Consider the following 25,000-nt stretch of genomic DNA (forward strand, 5'->3'; position numbering starts at 1 on the left):
AATGTATGTGTGTATATATATATTTCCACCTTACAAGGTGAAGGCCTCTTACCATCCGACTGAAGTATGGAGAGAATAGCACTGCACACTTTTTGGCTGGTCACGTTGTTTTCCTTCACATATGCCACGACGCACACACAGTAGCGTCCTGCCTTCGTGCCGTTGAAGACGTGGGACGATTCGGTATTCCCTACAGTCACCAGCTCGTTCGTGCCGTCTGCTGTGGTCTCCTCGAGCGTCACGTCGTAAGAGCTGATGGTTCTGGGATCGCTGAGGAGGAACCACGACACAAGGAGGTCGTGGGTGTCGGCGTTCAAGGCCGCGCTGACTCTTCTTCTGGAGCTTAAGACTGTGGACAAGAGGAGCGGAACCCATCGAGTTATCTTCTGGAGGAGATGAGCTGAAGACTGTCTTAGTCTTGTTTAAAAAACACGCTCACTTATAATTTGAAATACATGTAAATAGGACCATAACACAAACTCACAAAAGTCGGTGACATTAGTATTCCCAGAGGCTTGCACTACTGCGCCAGAGACGTCGAAGGCTGTTAAGAGAGCCCATAAGGACACGTATCCTTCTGTCTGCATGGCGTCATTGCTTAACACGCAGGTGAGGCCGTCCTCAACGTAGGGGCGAAGCTGGGGGACCTCCTGAACGGCGCCTTCCTCATTCTCCAAAGCCAGGAAGTAAAGCGAATCCATGGAGTTGGGCTCAAAGCAGACGCGCAGACGACCGTCCCAAGTTAAATCCGTTTTGCTTATTTGTATGTCTAGGGACGAGGAAATAAGGTTCACAGGATAAATGGCGGGGCAAAGCTGGGAAGAAAGATCCTGAAAGCAGAAGTATGTTCACCCCAGGGAACATAAGGCACATACCCTGGCCCCCGTGATCCAGGGGGGGATATAACGGAAAAAAATAATTATAACAATATTGCAGATTTCTAACCTACCTTATGAATAATGGTCGAGCTCTGGTTTGCTCTGCTTAAAATGAATTTAGCAAATTCAGTCTACTACGTCACTAGTTTTTGAAGATATTGTTCTCAGTAGGTATGTACGTGTGTGTGTGTTAGAAGTGAAAGACCACTGGGCTGACGGACATCCTTAAACCAGTGCCTTTTGACGCAATAAAAATATTTCAATGCATGACTCGCTACAATTCCCTGAAAGCAGCACTACTAAAATAACTTTTCATATCTGTGTAGTCTGTTTGCCAAGCTTCTGAGGAGTTACCAGAAACACATTCCGTTGGTTGAGAGTAAATAGGCGATCTCACTCATTCACGCGGTGCCTACACGGTACAGAATGACCTTGGCCTAAAATTCTTATATAAAGGAGACACCATTCACAGGCCTGCATCTTAGAAACACACACAATAAATTACCATCGAAATCCCTCAGCGTGAGTGTAACCTCCACTTGCTGGTCCACACTAAGCCCAATCTCCCTCAACGTAACCGTGACTTGCTTGCTTGTGCTTTCCACGTGGAGGTATCGCAAGCACTCTTCTTCGGCGTCCCCCCCCACGCCACACTCCACGGAGAAGAGGTCGTCGACGCCAATCCCGACGTCGAAGCTGAGGGCCCCGTTGTTGTTGGTCCACTTCGCCCGCACGGTCTTCGCGCCCACTTGCCTCACGTCCACTTGGCGAAGGTCTGCGGTAAGTGGGGTGGTGTACTAGCGGTGATAATAATGGCAATGACAACAATACGAAAATAACACGTGAGAAAAAGGATAGCAATAATAATAAAAACAACACTTGATAATAATGATGATAACAAGAATAATAAAACAACACGTGTTAAAAATGATGACAAAAATAATAACACAACATATGATAATAACGATAACAGTGGTAATGAAACAACACATAATAACGACGATGATAACCATAATAATAAAACAACAACAGTGATAAAACCAATGATATGTAAAGGAGTAATCCCGTTTTTTCTGTCGCTTGTGGATTATTGTGGATGGACGCGAGAGATGGAGAGATAGTGGCACTTGTAGCGAAAGAGAGAGAGAGAGAGAATGGGATAAGTGAATGGATAGAGAGATAAATAGGTGGACAGAAGGAAAATGTGGATGAAATTTGGTGATGGAGATGAAAAGGACGAGAGAATCAATGGTTTGAGTGGAAGAACGACCAGGAGATATGTTATAAAGATGGTATTACTTTCTTTCGTGGAAGCTAATCAGCAGATGGTTCTTGCTAAAAGAAATTATTGATAAAGACAGTACTTGCTCTTTTTTACCTTAACAGTTAATCGAGAACACGTAGACACAACGTAGGTAGTGATGAAATAGAAACAGAGAAAAGGAAAATATGGGAGACCGTTATATTATAGGAATTAAAAGAGCAAGAGAAGGCATGTCATAAGAGAGAGGAATAGATATGTAAATATGGATAGAAACAGATGAAAAGTGATGGCATAAGGGGCGGTGTAGAAGCAACACATGGTGTGAGTGGTAGGGTCCTTTGCTCACAGAACCTCCCGTAAGACACAGCAGGACACAAAAAGGAGTGGACGTAGCAGGGAACCGAACTCACCCAAAAGGAACACCCCGACGTCTCCAGCTACGACTTCGTCAGTATCGAGGTCCTCCTGCGTCACGAGAATCCGGACCTTGTCACTCAAGTCGAAGTCGAAGTCAAGAGGGAGCGGACCGAGACACAGCTTCCCCTCGAGGACGGATGAGGATACGAGAGAGGAATTCGACGTCATCCGTAACTGTCGTCCAGTGGCATCCACCGCCACTAATTTGTACAGAAGGTTTTTCTCTTCTATCCGAGCCTCGTTTTCCGCCAGTTGTCTCTCGATAAAGCACACGTTAAGCTCTGTACTCGCGTCTTCAGTCTTGGCGAGGGTCAGTTCTGTTATGTTTAACGCTGGAGTGATAGAAGAGATATAAAGTTATTGTAGATGGCTTGTATATATTATATAGAAATATATGTATATGTTACTGTACAGATTAAATATCGCTTCTGCTACCTACGTAAATATTTGTAAAACAAATACATATGTATTAATTCGGCAAGAGAAAGAAATGGAAGTAAAAAATGCTAGATGTAATAAAAGTGGCTAAAAGGGCACGGTATTACGTGAGGCTTACCTTCCACGCGAGCCTCCATCTGCACGACCGCCAGCACACTCATCTCGCTGTTTCTCGTCCTTACACTGGCCGTATAATTCTCAGTGGGGTCTAACGCTATGAAGTAAGCCAGACAGAGGTCGCTGTCTTCAGGCTTTTCACCTCCACACAGTACTGAAGTGTTGCTGAAGCTACTTTTGACTTCAGGAAAGATTTCGACGTCGTATTCCTGGTTTTGTGAAGCTCGCCAACGGACTTCGATGGCGTTTGATGTCAGTTGTCGAATTCGAGTTTGGAAATCTGGAATTTTATATATGTACATATATATGTATATGTATATATATACACACACACACACACACACACACACACACACACACACACACACATATATATATATTTGTAAGATTTTTGGTGAAATTGTGAAAAAAGCGAATTATAAATTCATCAGGTGAATGTGTTTGTTTAGATTTTTTATTGAATATTTTTCCAGGGTTATTTGAAATAGGTAAAATGAATTAAAAAAAAAAAAAAAAAAAAAAAAAACTTTACCTTCAAATTCCACAACATGAGATTGTACCACAATCGTTTGAGCATCTAAAACCATCAGCAAAATCTTAAATTCCGTCACTTTTGGCTCAACCTTGAATGCGCAGATCTTTGTCGATTGGCCAGTGATATCGCAGGTTAGTGGCTCCGGGGTCAGATCCTCCAAGCCTATGTAGAGTTTCGCTTCCACTGTGAGCGACGTTTCGGAGAATTCGGCGGCGACAGTCAGGTCCTCCTCAGACTGGCCGGTGAAGCTCAGCTGAACCGACGGATCGATCAGAGCTGTTTGAGGGGAAACGTATTAATTTTAACTCTGTGCTATGATTTATTCTCTCGTTTTATATCCTCTTTACATCAAACTTAAAAAAATGTAATTCCAAAGGCAAGAAGTATACAAGTTTATGCGACACCCTCTAAGAGTACACTTGTGTGGCACGACGTATAAGCTGAGAACTACTGATCTAAACAGAAACAAGCACAGCATGAATGAACTGAACTGGAATACAGCCACAGTGCTTTGCGTGTCAGACTAAACTCCCCTTGCGCGGCTTTTGTGCTCCCTTGCCAATGTCCCTGTATTCCCTGTCATTCCCTGTCTAAACTTACCCTCTGGCTGTACGTATGCTGCCGTCATGTCACACTGCTCGACGGTCGGGGTGTTGTTCCTGCAGACTTCGGGAGGCTCCAGGATATTATGTGGCTCCAAATCGTAGCAGATTGTGCTGGCTTCACACAGGACACCATTCACATTGACTGCCATTGCTCTCGTCTCCACTTTGAGGGATTGGAACGCTTCTGTTCCCACTTTCGTCATGATTGGGAGCTTGATATCTGTTGGACGAAGGCGAGGGGCATATCACATATTATGTTATATATGTTACAACGGTAATGCTAGTAATGAGGGAATTAATGGACTAAGAAGATGGGAAGGAAAGTGTCACTTAATTTCTCATTATTGATAAGGAGAAAATTAATAGACTAAATACATATAACTGAAAGCAAGTGTAAAAAAGATGATACTGTATCGTGATTTTCATAGCAATCTTTATCATTCGAAACTATGCATTCAATAAATATCTATCTGATCCCGCTAACAGCACTACCTCTGGCAGGACCACTGTACTTCCGCACTTCCCAATTACCTTCAAAAGTGATCAAGACCTTCCCGAAGGCCAGGGCGTCCGAGTCCGCGCCGTCGCCCGCGTGCGCAATGACCATCACCGTCACTTCGACGCCCGTCTTCGGCGCTTCTACGTCTTCGAATGTTATGGTGTTGCCTGTGTGTATGATGTCACTGAAGTCTGCGAAGGCAATGTGTTGAACAATATCGCTGCCAACAGGGGGTTCGATCACCACGTACTCGAGGTACTTCACCGCTTCGACGTCTACGGCGGACGAGATCGTCAGCTGCGCTTGAGGACGCAGTGTTGAGACTTTGGAGATTCGCGTAATGGAAAGGGGCGTCGTGGCATCTTTGGAAAGAGAGGATCTGTTAGTCTTATCTTTTATGGTAGGAGAGGTGTAAGAGCTTATTAGCAATTTCGAAGACTGGGAAGGAAATAAGGAGCAGAGCCATATATATACACATCTGCCTCGGAGGTTCATAATATTATCACACTCTCTGTCTATGCCTCCATGCTTCGTCTATTTCAGACTAAACCCACTCTGGAAATCTTCCTTACCTTGGCCTGGCTGAACGGAAACCGACACGGCCGTCTCATCTTTCGTCACCTTCACCTTATGAGCCACCTCTGTGCTTAACTTGGTGAAATAAGCTTTGCATGTCCTTGGGTCCTGTCCACATGCTATGGACGTCTTTGTGAAGCCACCCGAAACATCGTCCTCAATGCTGATACTGAAGGTCTGCTCACTGGAGGTTCGCCAGCGGACTTCGAGGTCAGTACCGTTGTTGAAGTGCTGGGCGTGGGTCATGAAGTCTACAAAGGTAAAAGAATATATTATATTGTTTTATGTAATCTGAGAATGAGTTGATTTTGTAAGCATGTCTTGGACTCTTAGGGATTCGTTAGTTATACAGACGTAGACATTTATCTCTGTTTTTTCCTCCCTACTCCCACTCCTTCTCCCTTTCTCACTTACCATAGAAAGGAGAAAGAACAGACTCTTGTGTTTCCCCTGCCGCGTCCACCCCCACTACAAGCACCCTGAAGTCCAGGAGTCCTTCTGTAATGTCCACCTCTTGAATACAGGATCCGCCGGGCTCTGGAGTGCACAGCGGACTAGGAGAAAAAAATATGAGCGCTGCTTAGATGATCAGCCTTAATCAAAGGTCGTCCCCATTTCGTATAGTTCCAAGCCCCTTCCCTATTTCCACCCTGTACGTGTGGTTTTGTATATATACAGAAGTAAAGGTAAGTAAAGCACGTGATCACTTCCTTCAACACACACATATATATGCGTTTGTGTTTCATATATTGATAGACAGATAGATATATGGTATCAATGTACTACAGTCATTAGCTCAATTGCCGCAGGTATAGGTACTGTTCCCTATGCCTTTTTTGTGAAATTTGTTGCACACTGATAGACCTACGGTTGACTAAGCACTTGTGGATCCATATATGTGTAAACAGTTAACAAACTAAAATGGCAGTGGAAATGGCATGTTTGCTATGCCATTCCAAAACAATGGGTCAAACAGGGCATTCCTCAAGGTTCAAAACTTGGTTCTTTCCTGTTTCTCCTTCATCTAAATGAGGACGCCATGCTATGGTTATATTACAGGAACCTTATAAACTAAGGTTTAGAAAAGAGGACTACATTACGCTTCATCAAAATACTGACCGACAATTAACCTAACATTATTATCCGATGTGTATACATAACATAAGATTTTGGGGTGAGTGTAACTGATGAAGAATACAATATTATAAAGATCTCCTGCCAAGAAAATACTTTGTGATCTCATTCCTCACTCTTATCCAGCTACATCAGACAAATCTACTGTTTTATTCTTGGCGCCGTATTCCACACTTGGCTGACACCTCTGATCACCAGAAAACAAGAACTAAGGAGAAAATAAAGAAATTCAACCACGTAAAGAATTTCTTTTCAGAAACTGCTAAAACTTGGGAATATTAGCCTCCGTAATATATATGGCCCTCGTTTAAAAAAAAAAAAAAAAAAAAAAATAATAATAATAATAATAATAATGATAATAATAATAAAAAAATCAATCAACAGATCAATAAAAAATACTACTGCTGTTAATAATGGTAGCAAAAATATTAATAACGCCATTACTAATCACAGTTTGTTAGCTACCATACAGCATGAACGCTAAAACGTAAAAAATAACTCCTTTGCAGTTTTCAGTTCCACACTTAGACAACCCAAAGTTTCATTTCATTCCTCGGAGAGAAAGTTGAATCGGTTTGCTTACTGCCAGAGAAACCAAAACACTGAACAGCATCAAGAAAATGCTTAAATATGCCATCTGCTATTACTGTATAAAGGTATTTCCCAGTGAAATTCTACCTGCAGTATCGCCAAGCCTAGAGATTGTTCGATAGAAACTATAATGAAAGCTGATCTAACCTTATTGTGAAAGTTTTTTTTTGTCTATTTTCAAAGGGAAGTTTGAAGTCACATGGTACAAAAGATTAGTTTTAAGATGTTCATGACTTTTGATGTTGAATTTAGTCTGAAATCAGCTACATAATCAGCACAGTATTTTGTAACCACAACTATAATAAAGCATGCCTTCGTTAAGTAATCTAACCAATATTACATATATAATTAATAATAACAGCTCAACTATACTTTCTTACATATATATTAGTTATGACTGTCCATATATTCACTGGCTAATTAAAAAAGAATCCATTTAATTTACATAAAATCTACCTCGTCGTCTTACCTTGGTTTACTAAGAAGGTCATCAGTCTGCGGGTTGAAAGCCACCACCTCGAGAGAATGGAAATTTGACGTCTCGGGAGTAACCTTCAGGATAGTTCTGTCGACCAGCTCTAACATTGGTTCTTGGACCATCGCTATGGGAGTGAAGAGGTCGGCATATGATCCTAAATATCTGTACTTCATCTATTTGGCAAGTGTAAGTACATAGGGAAGAGTTGGTCATATTATTTCTAATAATTAATGGTTTATTTGTTTGTGTAATTATGCGTGTGGGTATTAATTTTGCGAAGCATTTTTCTTTTGTAAAAGGTGAAAGGGGGGAGGGTATATTATTCTTAATATACATGATTATTTAATTTGTCCCGTCAGTTCATTTCATTTTCTTGTTTCTATTTGATATACAGTATCAGAAGGGGATTACAAGCGTTAGACCAGATGGGAACAGATGTATGAATGCAAAGAGTAATTTGCTCAGACAAAAGCCGATCTTAGTCATAGAGATGGATATAATGACATGTTAACAATTACAAAATAATAACAATAGCTGTACTATTTTTAAGGCCTGTTAATGGTACCATAGATAATACTAATGAAGTAAACAATTATGAAAAATCAGTAGTTATGCTTATTATGCAAGGAAAGACGGCGATGGGAACAAAAATAATCAATACGACAATAAAAAAACAATACTAACAATGCTAATAATGAAAATGATAAAAGAAAACAAATTATAAAGATGATATCCTTTCTTTTCTTCTTCAAGCCAGTAATCACTTGTAAACGACAAAGATAATTACATACTGGATTATATCATCTTACATTGGTATTATTAACAATGGAAGCAATATCACTCACGTTTAAAGGGCGTGAAAGACACGTCACACTGAGAGACGTCACTGCTCCCGCCTCCTGCCGAATTGGCGATGGTGACGCAGTGCCTGAGAGTGCCCGCCGTCAGCGCCTCCGTCAGGAAGTAGCAGGGACTGTCCGGCTTCGCGCACGACCCGACGCCCTCGACACTAACGTCATCTAGGCTCCCGACGTCGACCCTGACAGAAGCGTCTGGGGAGCCCAGGGCGGAGCCCACCACGCCCACCCGGGAGTCCATGGCTGCGGACCGAGAGGTATTTATTATTATTATCATTATTATTATTATTATTATTATTATTATTATTATTATTATTATTATTATTATTTCAATTGAATTTCTTCACCGTCTTGGCTCACTACTCATCGTGTGCGTTGTTTTGTGATTTTCCCCAAATTGTAAATCTCTATTGATAGATTACAACTGTTTATAAATAAAGAATGCAAGGATCTGAATTATGAATGATTGTGTTTGGTGTCGCAAGGCGCTGTGCTTTGTTATCGTTAATACACTGTGTTTTCCTTTTTTTTTTTTTGGGGGGGGGGGCAAGTAGGTGTCTCCCTGTCCGCCACATGCTTGAGATAATTTCTCTCCTTTTTGGATTTGCACGGTCACCCATCATGATTCAGTCTGTTTATCCTGCCAATAGACTGTGATCTTGTGTAACTGAGGATGCTGCGTGATTTGATAAGCTGTGGTTTTAATCTTCGGACAGTTTGCTGCTGGCCCAGTGGCCTGTGTTTTAAGTTTCTTTATTTAAGTTTATTCGATTGATAAGAATCGAACAATGACTAAGGGTTAATGTTTTATATAATTATGCATTTGTTGTGTATGGTGTATATTTCACAAAGTGATTATTTGGTTATTTTGCCTGTTTGAAATAATGTTCTAGTATTTAAATTGAATGTGTGATCATTCTAATATTGAAATTCAAATAATTCCTAGATTAAAACAATGTTTGTTTGCATTATTGCATTTGAAAACGTTCCTGTTTATGTCAGTATTGTGAATTAATCCAGTTCTAAATTATTTCTTTGCGTTGAAGTCTTGCTTTGGAAATTTAAATGAATGTTGGTCACTGTAATGTTTATTTTCCAGGTATTCCCTTTTCTCAATAGTTTATGCTTACATTTTGTATATTTAACATATCTTTCTTGTTATGCAAATATTGTAATACAACTAATTTACGGGTTGGATCGCTATCCCATAACTTCCATAAAGACAGATGGCATAATATTACCCAACAGCGGCTGCTAACGAAACGACAATTAGGAATGCCTTATTTGATTGCTTTATCTATTCGTCAATTTATTTGCAAGACATGCATGGCTGATTCTAGATATTACGTGGACCCACGTGGGATGAAAATAAGTCATTATGGTAAAGTGGTTCCTATGAAACTAATATGAATTTATGGGCATTTCACTTCTATAATACTTCAAAGATTTTAAAGATCAAGGGCAGGTTATTAATGTATCCATTAATTAGGGAAATTTTAAAGGCAGACTTGCAACTAAATCCAAATATGATGTGTTTAGTACTGATTTCCACTAGATTCCTTCCCTCTCTTCGTGACACGAGTTGGTGGTGGTAGTGCAGACGGCCTGCAAACGAGCGAGTGCCACGTAAGAAGGCCATAACAGAAACGGAGGCCCTTACCTGAGAGTGTTACCTTCGCTCGGCCGGCCTCCAGCAGGACTTCGCCGTCGCCGTATCCTACGACCAAGAAGTTCCACTCTCCTGCGTCGCGTGAAGCTGCAGCCACCGAGAAGCCGAACTCCAAAGGCGTCGCCGCGAGGCTTTCGCAGTCGGCGTCCGTGGCGACGTCGCTCGAGAAGGTCACGAGGTTGGCACGTGTCACGGGTCTGCCCGTCGCCACCTCGACGTCCATGCTGGCGTCGGCGCCGCGCGAGGTGAGGCGCTCGACTCGGGACGCCGGAGTAGGTGGGCCTGCGGAAGCGGGGTCTGAGTCGACTGGTTCTAAACGGCGTGCGACACGCCCTTGCGTACACGTGCGTATTACATCGGTAAAGGTAAAGACACCAAGGATAGGATCAGCAGTACTGAAGGATGAAAAAGTATCATCTAAGGTCAATAAGAGTCGCTATTTATAAAAAACTAAGAAGCAGTAATAAACCGTAATACCTGCGGATATATCCTCATAAACGGTATTAGATTCTTTCTTGACGCTCACTGAAGGGGGCGCTTCCACCCCGGCGAACCAGACGCGACACGGCGACCCAGCTTGACACTCCACGGTGACCGCGGGAGGGGACAAGAGGTCGGGCAGCGTGACCTCGTACGTGCCCCTCGATCGAGGGTCGACCTCCACCTGCAGGACGTCCGAGGAGAGGGAGAACGCGACAACGCCGTGCACTGCGGGGCGAAGAAGATGCTTGTTAGTTGGCCTTTGACTCAGGGGGAAGGGAAAGACGAAGGACAAGACCTCTTCCTTCTCTTTACGAGAGAGGTCTTGGTGTCTTTCGGCATTCCGCCTCTTAAATATGTACATGTGTTGCTGATGATTGAAATAAAGATGATGATAAACGAAAATGAAAAGCGGTAACAACAGAAAGAGTACCTTCGAAGGGCACAGCGAGTGACGCCGTGACGTAGCCGTCGCCGTCCAGCACGACGAGCGTCACGTCGAAACCGTCCAGGTCGTCGGCGACGGCCACAGGCTGCGAGCAAATGCCGTCGCCCAGGTCGTCGCAGCCGAAGTCGTCGGGGGGAGACAGGATGGAGCCGTCCCTGGAGACCACGACCTCAGTCCGCGCTCCGTCGGGCCGGGGCTGCTGCACTCGCAGCTCCTGCCGGTTGCGGAGCTCCAGGGCCGGGGCGCCGGTCGGGTCTGAGGGGGTGGGGGGGGGGGGGCGTGTGAATACAAGACAGAAGTCTGGCAGAACATAGGAAGGAAGTCAAGAGAACTCGTGCAAATATTACAGGCAAAAGTATAGTTCATACTATCTAACAATTTACGAAGGAAATGAGATTGTTATTTTTCTTCTCTTATTTGGGTGTACATTTTCCACCTTCACTGTGTTAGCCAGTTTTATTATGGAGCAGGTTGTAAGGAAATATTTTTTTTTCTGGGCAGTAATAGGCACTTCGCGAGCATGTCAAATCTAGACAACTTAGATAAACTGGATAGATGACGCATTCCTTCCCAGACCTCACTACTGAGGTTGAGAGCTCGTCACTCACTCTGCACTTCCGATACAACGGCGTCGCAGAATATGATATCGGGAAAGTTATCGCAGAGGGGGGGCAGGGGGGCGGTCTGGCCGACGTAGTAGCAAGGGCCAGAGCCTCCCGCGCAGGGAGTCTTGTCAGGGACGTCCACTTGGCCTCGAGCCCCTGGATCCACCCTGAGGGACGGGGCGCTGGAGTCCCCTACCCTCGCCACCCTAGAACCCGGGTCTGTGAGGGAAGATTCGGGGATGAGATACAGAGAAGTACATGTCTCGATTGTTTATTTAAAGCCTGTGCATTTGAGCCTGGAATATGTGTCTGTGAGGGAAGTGAACAACTAACCATTGGAAACAGCGGAAACCATTTCTTAATTATCCACATACAGTGTATTGTTTATTCAAGACACCTGCTGAGGACAGGGAGGTAAACTTGGGGTAACGAATCTAGTATTTGCTTTAAAACAATTTTCACAAAAAAAAAAAAAAAAAAAAAAAAAGAGAGAACACTTTACGAACAATTTACAAATCGGCGAGCACACACAGTTTAAAAAAACCTGCCCATACCTTCTAGTCAGCACCAACACTTCCAATGGGCATTTACCTGCTATATCCCGGCTCACATAGCCAAACCCCGTCATTGCGCCGTCCTTCTCAGCTTTTATGATGACATGGTTCGAATCTACGAAATTCCCCGAGAACTCGATCACAGCAGCATCGTGTTTTTTATAAAAGGCATATGGTATCTGGTTTTCGCTGGTCACAAGGTATAAAGTGAAATGGTCTGCCTCGGGTGGTTCGTTGGGATCCAAATAAACCTTCATGTTCTGTTCTCTTCCACTCGGGTCGTCGTCCCTGGATACCTTGTGAAGCTCCTTGATGATAAGGGATTTTTTAGATTTTGCTGGAAGAAAGAAATTAGGTTGCTGAACTGATAAACCGCCTTTAATGTTTCAATGCTTTGTTGTGTGTATGTGTGTATTCATATTTATCTTTTTTTGTAGTTTGCTACGATTAAGATGATAGTAAAGATGATAACAATCATTATTATCATTATCATTATTATTATTATTATTATTATTATCACTATTATTATCATTATCATTATCATCACTGTCATTATCATTATCATCACCATTATTACCATCATTATATTTATTATTATTGTTGTTATTATTATTATTAATAATACTATTATTATCACAATTATCATTATCATTACTATGATTATTATTATTATCATCACAGTAATGATAAGGATAATAATAATCATCATTATTATCATGTTTTCCGGTCTCATTTTCAAAATGACGTCGCGAAATTGAAACGTGTGTTAACAAGATAAACGAGTAAATGTATGGAAGTATGAAATCCAAGGTGAGGACACACACAAACACACACACACACACACACACACACACACACACACACACACACACACACACATATATATATATGCGTATGTAGGTGAGTGTATGAAAACAATATAGCATGGCTCTCCACAACTTAAAGAGGTATTCAGCGGATTCAGTTCTGTCCGGTAACCTTTTCTCGAAGATTTATGATCATTATCTAATCCCAAGGTCAATGACGTTACGGCCATGATGATACGACCTAAGGGGAGATTCGAGTGAAATTCGATAAGCTTAAAGTGTACTGGAACTTTTTTTTTTTTTAGAAAGGTTTTAGAAGCATGCATACGAAGAGGAAGCGCCTTGAAAAAACAAGATCAGTTTTGCTCGGTCATTTCATTTCTCTTAGAGAATGGCCAGGAACAAGAAAAAGATGATGAAGAGGATACTGATGATGATGATGATGATGATGATGATGATGATGATGATTATGAGAGAGAGAATGAGAGTGAGAGTGAGAGGCGCAACGTACGTAGATTTTCAGGCAGGCGGACTTGCACCAGCTGTCTGGCGAAGGAGTCTTTCGTACCAGCTGTTTCCAGGGTCACGAGGTCGCCTGGACTCTGCAAGTGTGAAAGGGAGGTGTGCTATTCTTTGTTTATTCACTATTATTGATGTCGTTGTTGTTGTTATCATCATTATTATCAGTAGTAGTAATATTTCTGCTATTATCATTATTATCATTACTGTTATTGTCATTATTATTATCGTCGTTATCATTATCATTATGTTACATTTATGATTATCAATATTATTTTCATCAATAATATCATTATCATTACCATTATCTCTTTTTTCATCATTATCATCATCATCATTATCAGTACTATCAGCATTACTATTGCAACTATTATTATTACTGTCATTATTATCATTGATATTATCGTTAATATCATTATCATCTTTATAACATTATCATTATTATTATTATTATTAACATTATCGTTACCATTATTATTGTTATCACTATTACTACCATCATATCCATTATCATAATTGTTATTTTTACTATAATTATTAGCATTATCAATGTTATTTTACCATTATTTTGATCATTATATGTTTATACCTATCTATCTATCTATCTATATATATATGTATATTGTGTCGCAATTTGATAATCTGCCGTCTGCCATGAGATTTTGATTTGATTTGATAATATTTATTTACAGAACAGTGTATATGCTGTACAAAAAGCCAGGGTAAGATACCAAAGTATCAATCCAAACTGGCTGTGCTTCTATTTGTGTAGAGGGCTACCACTCAAACATAAGCGTTATATACATGTCTGAAGGGCTGTGCCATTGACACTGCGTAAGTAAATTATCATCTTGCTGGTAAAAAATAACTTTTACATTTTACATTACGTCAAAGACAAGACCAGTGTCTACAATAGAGTTAATATATCAATAAGTGCTAATCTGTGGACAGTATTGTTTGCTTGTTAGGATCCAATTTTCCTGCAACAAGCTAAGCAATGGGTAAGATTAGAAGACTTGGGAGCCTTGCACAGTTTGCAGTGGTGATATGAAACTGGCTTTGCCTCCAAAACTGCATCCTGTTACGTATTGTATAGTGTACTGATATCCTACGCGTAGCTTAGTCAATATAACCTGTTGTCTCCGAAGCTGTACATTATAGACTTTATACGGTTTCTCTATATCCGATGTCCCTGCAATACTTTCGTAATGTCAGATTTTACCATGTCCGTTTTTCCTCTTTTCAATGGACCATACCTTTATAAACTCGAAGACCGCTGATGACACGTTTTTTTTTTTCTTTCCCCCTTTTTTTTCTTTCTTGTTTTATTGAGATATACTGCATAACATGGTTCTTCACGGAGAAGTGCTTATTTGGCTAATTGATCAACCTTGCCACATCATGATATTCCTATATGAGAGGCTATCCAGTGACACTCGTATACCCTTTTCTGATAGTATAGAAATGTGGTGGATATTTCTAGCTGCCATGTTTTCTGGGTTAAATGCAGTGAGCCTATGGAGTGCATCTTGGCTGTCAGTAAAGATCGCAAAGTATTGCTGCTGCTCACTACCTTTTTTAATGGCATGGCTTATGGCTGCTAAGTCGTATCAGTTGTGCTTAACTAGCTGGAAATACACACTTTCTTCAAGATCTATATCAAGTATTAGTACACCAATTCCTGCTGCTTCATAAGGATCAGTGGGGGTGTCACATTAGATTGCAAGTGGGGGTGTACCATGAGGGGCATGGAAAATATTCTATATATATATTTCAAGTAATGAGCTTTTAGTTCTGTTATTGAAGTCATGGATTTAAGCCTTGGTGATTTCTCAATATGAACATATACATGAGTTCTGTGCCACGGGGCAACAAGTATTGCTTCTGGAATGTTAACAGGTTCCATGTTCCATACTTTAAAGAATAGAATAGACTGAGCAGTTTTGGTTTTCCATTCTAAACTAGACTGTATGAGATTGGGATATCGAGGCCGGGCATGCCTAGATCTATAATTTATCTCATTTGATAGGATATTGAAGATTCTTGGTCTGTGTAGAAGCTGCAAAAGTCTGATGCCGAGTTTGATTTCAACTTGGATGACATGACTGTGAATAGAGGGGAGGTCTAGCGTTTTCCTCATAACAAGAACTTTAGCAATCATTGGGCATCCAAGGATAATTCCCATGTCCTTGTTCTGTAAAACTTCAAGGGTTTGGTGGGCACTCGGTAGCAACATACTAAGGATCTGGCATCCATAGTCAATCATGGACCTAACAAGGGAAACATACATCAGTCTTAGGACTCTTAGGGAGGCACATGATCCCCCCCAATCAAATACCTGAATAAGAATGTCACTAGCATAGGATATAATGCTGCATAGGTTTCCTAACTCAGTGTTGAGCTTATAAAGAGAGTGCATAAGTAAATTAAACAGTAGAGGACAATACCCCTCCCCCCTTGTGGAGTGCCTTATTCTAATTTGCCATAAGCACTATGGGTGCCTTAGTACCACACTTTTGCTCTTCTCAAAAATGGATAATCCTTTATCCATAGCAGAAGCTTGCCCTAACCTCCTAAAACAAATGTAACAGTAGCTCTCACCTGCGAGATAAGATATCGGCAACATCGCTCACAGGTGAAAGGGGCGGTCTGCTGTGTCTCAGACTCCTCTTGCTTGAGAAAGAACGTGAGATCCCCAGGGTTTTCCCAGCATATTTCGTAGATGTCTTGGCTCATGGGGGTTATCTTGGGAACTGTGTTTGCGTTTGATTCAGAAAATAAAAGAGAGATGGTTAGAATTCTGGAGTCGACGTGGTTTTTGGCCTTAAGGATTGATAATACTTAAATCAATTTTGAACCGACTTTTTGTTGAATTTGTTGAGCCATTACATCATCACCATCATAATAATAAGAAGAATAAGAATAATTATAATTATGATAATTGTTACCTATTAAGAATGTCTCCACCTCTTCAATCAGCTCATTGCCTCCACTTTCTGTGACCGTATAGGTTAATGTTTTGGCGAAATCCTCCTTTTCCAGAGTCACCCCGGGAAAGCAAAGGCGACGATCTGTTTTCTGTAATACTCCCCTCGTACGCCAGGATTTCCCAAGGTCATTGGTTATGAGGAGGTCATACTGAGTCAAGAGTGACTGTTCTAGCCTCTGTCCACAACTGAGACATACGTTCACTTCTGTAGTTTCTTCTGTGGTCCAGTTTTGAACTATGCTCTCGATCTTTATACCTGTTTTAGCCGAATTATGAATAATTAACAAATTACTAATGGTGATATGGATGTTTTAATGATAATCATGTTGTTTGCAATAATGAGGAAAACCAACAATCAGTACATTGTTCCAGTCTATTAGGGTTTAGGTATGGAAAGTAATGCATTTTCTTCTAATTCATGTAACCTGAAAATAAGCAATAACATGTTATCATTTTCAGTTAGTTTTCACATAGCGCATTGTGAAGGACATCTAAATTATAGAATGTAATACATGCCAAATCAATAGAGAAAAAATAAATTATTGTGAAGTTCACATAAACAAACGCTTACTTTGTAGTATACAATATCTCCTTTTGAGTCATATGACCATAGGCGGTGGCAAGTGGCAAGGTAAAAAAAAAAAATTCTCTGAATACCGATACTTTTAGCTTTCAAGGCAGAGAAAAGGTCGAAGGCCATCTTGGGAGCCCCATAAACACTCAAAAAAAAAAAAATTATATATATATGATATATATATATATATATAATACAAAAATACGTATCCATATCGTTTAAAGTTTTCGTGTAAATTCCTTCTCCCATTCCCTTGAATTTTGAGAGGAGGGATGATAATATGCCACACCAATGCGTATGATTAATAAATCTCTGTACCTAACCTTGACATGTAGCAGCGAGAACACTCGAAGAACTAATGTTGAGGAGTAACACAGCACAAAACACCATTCCTAGGGAGAGCGAGAATTTGGGTCTCCCTCTCAGCATGGCAAGTCGTTTTCTGTGGATTATCATCTTCTGGAAAAAAAAAAAAGGGTACTAAATAAGCTTACTTGCTATGTGTTAAATTTAGCGTAGCCATGCCCTGCTATCATAAGAAAGTACTTGGTTGATTCATATTTAGTATTTTTTACTGTCATTTATTCGCACATAATTTTGACAGTTTATAATCAGACATTTTTTTTTTTTTTTCAATACAATATTATTATCTGGAATGTAAATCAAAAGCAATGGCACTGTAGAAAGGATGTTAAAAACTTGCTATAAATCGTTTTGAATGAAGGACTCTTTTTGACGAAATATAGCTAATTTGGGGCACAATACGCAGTAAACTTGCTAGCCACGCGTATCATTGTGTAAGTACGTATACACCCCATAAGAAGGGGAGGTAAAATATTCAAGTTAATGGTGTGTGATCAACCTAGGAATTTAAGCACATTAAGCCTACCAGGGTCTGACAGCTGAACTATTTTTTTCTGCTGTCGATAGCATGAATATTAGGTATTTGTAATAAATACATGGTAAATTGCTACCCTGATCGTGAGAACACGCAAGAACAAAGTCGTTTTATCATTATTACACATCTACTTCACATGCATGAACACACACACACACACGCGCGCGCGCGCGCACGGATATAAAGACAGGAAAGAAACATTAGATAGGTGCTTATTATCTGATAGCAGACATGAAACCACATGAAAAAATTGGTTATCGTTCTTGTTTCTGGGAGGAGGCGGACCGGGAGGATTTATTTATTTATCATTATTTTTTTATGGTGACTAGCAAAAAAGGAGTCGTTGGTGCCTATAAACAACTGGAAATTCTGTCCCATGCACCCCTGGCTTTTGCAGGTGTGCAAGGGACAGTATTTCCAAGCAAGGTTACATAGGCACCATATTTCATATTTCAAAGTGAAAACAAATTATGTCAAAACTATAAAAATGCCGTACTTACATAAAACAAGAGTATTGAAATCAAGACAATAGTTCTGAAGGTACCACATCCCACCTGTTGCTTTAGTCTCCAAGCCAGACTGCTCTTCTTCCCCACAAGGATCATTATCGTTTATTTTATGAAAAGTTGTTTCTGAACAAGAAGAATTAATAATGTCACTAGGAATTTGATGTTTCATGATAGCTCAAGAACAGTCAGGTTTTTGATGGATTAAAACTCGTCATTATTTGCACGTGTTTAGTGAAAAGGAGTTGATATATTTATTTTACTGGAGGGTTATGTCAAATACAAATCTGTTTCTGTGCCTATTCAAAAAAGAGGATGGGGTATGGATCAATGAAAACTCAAAAATGTAATTTTTTTCTCCGGAATCAACAGTATAGTAAATTGGTATTTGAAATATTTGTTGACAGCACTGTTGTACTGCTCTGTTGTAGTGGTTATAATTGTATAGACAAAAAATATTTATTTCTTTTATCGCCAGATGGTACAGCTGCATAGTGCTAGGTCGATAACATGAAAGAAGGAACACGTTTTAGTTTGAAAGATAAAAAAAAAAAGAAAAAAAAACATAAAAAAGAAAAGGAAAAAAAACTAAGGCAAAGAGCAAATACAAATAATATAGGAACACATTTTACCATGAACGTTGTATCACAAGAGGCTATCCCGGAATAGTTACAAAAACGTTAAGATCAAACACTTATCCGGTAATTGCTCAGAGAACTCAGAGGAAGTCACGCAAAATATTTGCTGACTTGATCATTTCAATTATCACCATTGTCTCTGTTATTATTATCATCAGAATTATTATTACCATCATGACTAATATTATCAATATTAGCAGTCGGTGGGTCGTCACTGTTATCAGCATTGCTATCATTACGATTGTTTTAAATGCAATATTTTCCACTTACATTTTACCATGAGAATATTACCATTATTAATGTAAAAAAAATCACACTCATATTTCATTTCTCAATAAGGATAAGTCCGATATGCGAAGCTGAGCCTCGCCCAGGTTATGCCCATGAGGGGAGCCACGTCTGTGTCGACGAATGCTGACTCGGCTGAGCTTAACCCTTAGCCGCCATGGTGCCCAGCCACAGCAGTAACCTCCGGGCGACATTAGCAACTTCTCGCGTCTTGGCGGGGCGCAATCCGCCGACCCCTCGGATGTGAGGCCGACACGTTACCACTGTACTAGTCCGAAGTCTCATATTTCAATATTTAAGTTAACAAGATAAAGAAAAAATCTGATGACTTTCCGGTACCCAAAGCGAGACCAAGAAGGGAATTACAACGTCTATTTGTGTTTAGTGAATAATAATAGTGTAATTAAGTCGGGTATAGAAAAACATTAAGTCCGGTTTAGTTTAATACGTTGTTTTAGTTTTAATATGATCTTAGTCAAGTTGGTGGGGAATTAAGGTAACAAAATTGATCGCAGAAAAACACCTGGAAAGTTTCCGCGTCCAGCTTGTCAGTATTATAGTCCTTTTGTTTTTATAATCATTATCATTGTTATTATTATAACAACAACAACAGCAATAATAGTAATAATAATAATAATAATAATAATAATAATAATAATAATAACAATAATAATAATAATTATTATTATTATTATTATTGCTTCTGTTAATATCATTTTTGTTATTATTATTATTATTATTATTATTGCAATCATTATCATTACCATAATTTAGTCTCATTACCACTCTTGATTTCCATCGTCATTTCTTAACGCCCCTTCCGGTCCTTCCTTTTCAGTGCCATTTCTCAATTTCATTCATCGTCATTTCTCATTTTCTTTTGAGCGTCATTTCTCAACGTCATTTCAGGGTCAGATCTCAATTTTCAGCCCCTTCCGTCCCTTCGTTTTCAGCCCACCTCGAAAAGCATGTTGCTCAGAGTAATCCTTGAGGGACACCTGTTCCGCTGCGGTTATTAGTACTAAATAGCAACTGCAAACATGTCGTGGAATTTAATAAAGAAGATGATGATGATGAAAATTAATATGTCGATGAAGAGGAAGATGAAGAGGAGGAGGAGGAAGAAGAAGAAGAAGAAGAAGAAGAAGAAGAAGAAGAAGAAGAAGAAGACGAAGAAGAAGAAGAAGAAGAAGAAGAAGAAGACGAAGAAGAAGAAGAAGAAGAAGAAAGAGAGGGAGATGGGGAAACATGGGAGACAAAGATACTGAACAAGAAGAAAAGGGGTTTAAAGAGGGCAAGAAATAGAAAGAGAGAGAACAGAGGGAGAAGAATAAAAAAAGTAGAAGTAGAAAGATAAGAAGGAGAGAGGAGGAAGAAAAAGATTTTAAGGGGCGCAAAAGATCAATAATAAGGCTAATGATAATCAATAAAACAAAAGATAGATAATTAATAAAAACAACAATAATAAACTAAGGAAATATCACACACAGAACAAGACCTCCAAACAGAATACCAGAAAAAGAGTTTCAAAAAACAAAAAAACACTACCTTGCAAAAATTGGAAAAAAAAACTAAAAAAAAAGAGAATCTTTACTAAACGGAATATCATACCAGAGTCGAAAAAATGGAAATAAAAATACTACCTTGAAAAAAAACTCCCACACTTTAGCCGTTACACCACAAACACAATACAAATGTTGGGTTAGTTCAGTCAACGTGTATTGCTGGCTGGTGAACCTCCCACACTGAAAGAGGCCAGACGCACACAGTTCCCCTTGTGTGTTATCAAGGTTGCGTGGCTGATAAAGTTTTAGGTATTTTTTCCCTCGCAAGATCCTTTAGTCAGGTGTTTGTTCCTGATAGCCAGGGGTTTATTTCGAGCATGCAGGTAATGGAGGAAAATTTCAAGTAAAGAGCTGGTTTTGTGTTCTGTTTTTTTTGTTTTTGTTTTTTTTTGGATAGGGAGTATTTGTGTGTAATATATATATATATATATATATATATATATATATATGTCTGTATGTATATGTATAAATAAATATATGCATATATATATATATATATATATATAACATTATACATGTGTTTGTGATTAATTATATATGTATATATATACAGATATACACAAATATATAAATATATATATACACATATATATATACATATATACATATATATATGTATATATATACTTTCCCTTTCTGTTTCTCTCCCTTTCTCTCCCACCCTTTCTCCGCTATCGGTTTGGCACCAAAGGGTTTCTTTTTCCTCAAGTCCTTCCTCGCTGCTGCATCTCGTATAGAAACTGTACTAACTTCGTCATTACCCTCTCGAAGCGGCGGTAACTATCGTTTTTTCTGACTTAAAGTGTGATTTTCTGATACAGATGAACGAATTAAGAGTTGCGAAGTATATGGAATGATTTATCAATACAGAAAACACAATCATTAGAAAACTTTCTCTAGTGACATTTACGTAATATGTAACAGGACGTAAGAAGGTGGCAGAATTTGTAATGGACGACCAACGCAGTGAGAGACGTAAGAAGAGGAATGTAACTGAGGCTTGTGAATTTGCGTAGAGTATAGGGAAAGTACAGTGTGGGGAAAATACAAAGGATGGTCGATGACCTGAATTGAGGCAACTGCAAAATGTGGAATGGAAAGTGCTGAGGATAATACACACATAATAATATATATATATATATATATATATATATATATATATGTACATATATACATATATATATATGTGTGTGTGTGTGTGTGTGTGTGTGTGTGTGTGTGTGTGTGTGTGTGTGTGTGTGTGTGTGTGTATGTGTGTGTGCATTTACGTATTCAATTTATTTAATTAATCTATTCAACGTGGAAATATATACGACTACCGTTCACCATTTTTCTTTTTTTTATATTGACATTCACTACCTATCACTGGCATTCGCATTTAATCAAATTTCCTTATCATATAAACACAGTTAAGTCACGTACGCATAATTTAATTTTCGAGTGTGATTTGCCAAGTGGTGACTTGATAAAATGTTATCTGAAAATATGTCGGTGTGCATTTTTATCTCGAGAACTTTATGCATTTAGAGGCTATCTGGCTCCTGAAGCCAAGGTAATTTCACACACATTTCGAATTTTGAAAAGAATGTTTCGTATTTGTTTTAATATCAATGTGTTTTGAACATTGAATATTTTATGTCATTTGCAAGTTTTTTTCAATAATTAGATCATTAAGATTATCGTTTTTTCTTTTATTTATCATAGTTTATCGGTTACGTCACAGAGTTGACGGATGTGACATTTAAAAACTTTATGAAACTCGCAGAAAAAACGTCCTATTTTACAATCGGATGAAATGGATAACGATAAGTTTGAAAATTCTTTACATTTATATTGAATATAGGGAGAAGAAAGATAAAATAAATATGAAAAAGAATTTACGGGGAGCAGGTACCAAAGGTCATTACGAAGAGTTAAATGTTCTCAAGGCAACAAAGTCTTGGCGATTTGGCGGGAAATAATTAATGATTTCGTTGTTGTTTTAGCGCCTTGCTATAAATATTAACAATATTCTACTAAAAGAAAAGTTTTCACACACACAAATATATATATACATATGTGTGTCTGTGTGTAAACTGAAAGTAATATAATCATATATATATATATATATATATATATATATATATATATGAACCGCGTTCATGTTGACAAATGTATAAAAGGTATGAATGAGAATGAATATCTTCACAATACAAGAGATGTATTTGACCGTTTTCGACTTTGTCTTCGTCAGAAATACACACATCAAGGGAAATACAGAGTATATATATATATCAGACATGAGCTGATGAACTACCTGATGACTGTGACCTCCCACTTGTTGTCCGTATAATTGCAGTGGAAGTTCTGCGTCTGCCATGGAGCTGGTGACCCTCTCGACCGCTCGGACTGCTCCGTCTGTGGGTACATTGGCGAAGAGGGATTTTACATAAAAACTTGCAAGCTTTTTATTTTTATAACCGGAATTCTGAAGACGTCTGATGAGGTCTCCTTTATGAATCATAAATACCCCAAAGGCTTCCTACTAAACCTCAGAAAGAAGGCGGAGAGTATACTTTCAAAACCAAACCCTGCACCTTTTTTCTAATGATTTTCTCGAAATTACCGTCGTGTAACATTTCCCAGACGATTAGCAGATACTTTGGCAATAATGTGAAAATCGCCAGCACATCCTGGAAAAAGATACATGACATGATACGGGACAAGAAGCAGCTCAGAAGCAACCCTAACAGTGCTGTATATCGCATACCCTGCAGCAATTGCGATACAGCATACTTTGGTGAAACAGGCAGAGGTTTCAGCACCAGGATCAGCGAACATCGAGCTGACATCCGTCACACATAGAACTTCCAACGCCATGGTGGTACATGTAGATGAAGCTGGACATCTACCCAATTGGAAGGAAGCAAAAATAGTCCATGGAGGACTGTACATACAGAAAAGGAAAGTCATGGAAGCTGCTTACATCGCGACGGAGAAAAACATCAACGCAGCGTCGTAGATTCAAATTATCCAAGGTCGCAGCTGCAATTATACGGACAACAAGTGGGAGGTCACAGTCGTCAGGTAGTTCATCAGCTCATGTCTGATATATATATACTCTGTATTTCCCTTGATGTATGTATTTCTGACGAAGACAAAGTCGAAACCGGTCAAATACATCACTTGTATTGTGAAGATGTTCATTCTCATTCATACCTTTTATACATATATATATACACATATATATATATACATATATGTGTATGTGTGTGTGTGTAGTATGTATGTATGTATGTATGTATATACATATATATGTAAATATATCTATATATACGTATTTTTATATATACAAATTATAAAGAACAATAGAAACATATAAATCATAAACAATTTGAAAATAACGTGCATAACAGTTGAAAGACAAACAGGCCATTTCAAGGCAACTAACCCTTCAACAGTTGGATGGTTATCCACATGGTTAATAAGGTGGCTGCAGTGTCGTGCCATTGAGCATACTGATTGGTACTAAGAATTTGGCAATGCTGTAATTGAATGTGCCAATAGCAGAAAGGATGGGGCGAAAGACTAGTCCAATTTTATGTATTTAGGAGGGCTATGTAGCGAACCAGGTTTTGAACAGAATCAGTGAGTTTATTAGTGACTTTCCCAAATTTAAACTTATCGAACGTAACAACTTATCAGTTTGTCTTACAGTTTTAAAAGGTGACTAGCAGTGTCAGAGAGAATTAGTTTAAATTTACACACACACACACACATATATATACACACACACACACACACGCTAATGTTAACGAGTGATAGAGGAAAATGGCTATCTTTTAGAGCATAAAAATAGAGTAATAAACAACACAGATACATCTGCTCCGGCAACATATTTACCGCGAAATGACGAAAATGTGTGTACATATATAGACACACTTTTTTCTTGACATACTATTAAGTATTTATTAATTTCATCTATAGTCTAGATCAGGGGTTCTCAAAGTGGTTGATATCGGCCGCTAGGGGTCGATGGAACAATCCAAGGGGACGGTGAATAGCCTGGGGTCAGTCAGTGATTACTGAGGGT

The 25,000-nt window shown here is 39.2% G+C and overlaps 1 protein-coding gene across 1 annotated transcript in view; it reads right to left on the reverse strand.

The window, feature by feature from the left end:
• Window positions 1–21,162, reverse strand: part of LOC125028302 — a 31,668-nt gene extending 10,506 nt beyond the window's left edge. Inside the window, exons 1-22 of the mRNA XM_047617750.1 lie at window positions 21,007–21,162; window positions 17,357–17,492; window positions 16,419–16,715; window positions 16,072–16,223; window positions 13,463–13,553; window positions 12,183–12,482; window positions 11,595–11,810; window positions 10,972–11,241; window positions 10,536–10,766; window positions 10,050–10,340; window positions 8,378–8,632; window positions 7,524–7,656; window positions 5,744–5,883; window positions 5,326–5,580; window positions 4,786–5,115; window positions 4,250–4,474; window positions 3,647–3,925; window positions 3,116–3,394; window positions 2,553–2,891; window positions 1,384–1,653; window positions 485–769; window positions 53–349 (exon numbers count right to left, since the gene is read on the reverse strand). Coding sequence (XP_047473706.1) covers window positions 53–349; window positions 485–769; window positions 1,384–1,653; window positions 2,553–2,891; window positions 3,116–3,394; window positions 3,647–3,925; window positions 4,250–4,474; window positions 4,786–5,115; window positions 5,326–5,580; window positions 5,744–5,883; window positions 7,524–7,656; window positions 8,378–8,632; window positions 10,050–10,340; window positions 10,536–10,766; window positions 10,972–11,241; window positions 11,595–11,810; window positions 12,183–12,482; window positions 13,463–13,553; window positions 16,072–16,223; window positions 16,419–16,715; window positions 17,357–17,489 — 5,068 coding nt within the window. The 5' untranslated portion in view covers window positions 17,490–17,492; window positions 21,007–21,162. The remainder of the gene's footprint in view (window positions 1–52; window positions 350–484; window positions 770–1,383; window positions 1,654–2,552; window positions 2,892–3,115; window positions 3,395–3,646; window positions 3,926–4,249; window positions 4,475–4,785; window positions 5,116–5,325; window positions 5,581–5,743; window positions 5,884–7,523; window positions 7,657–8,377; window positions 8,633–10,049; window positions 10,341–10,535; window positions 10,767–10,971; window positions 11,242–11,594; window positions 11,811–12,182; window positions 12,483–13,462; window positions 13,554–16,071; window positions 16,224–16,418; window positions 16,716–17,356; window positions 17,493–21,006) is intronic.
• Between the last annotated feature and the right edge of the window lie 3,838 nt (window positions 21,163–25,000).

Source organism: Penaeus chinensis, chromosome 8 (assembly GCF_019202785.1).
Source record: "Penaeus chinensis breed Huanghai No. 1 chromosome 8, ASM1920278v2, whole genome shotgun sequence".
NCBI classification, from domain to species: Eukaryota; Metazoa; Arthropoda; class Malacostraca; order Decapoda; family Penaeidae; genus Penaeus; species Penaeus chinensis.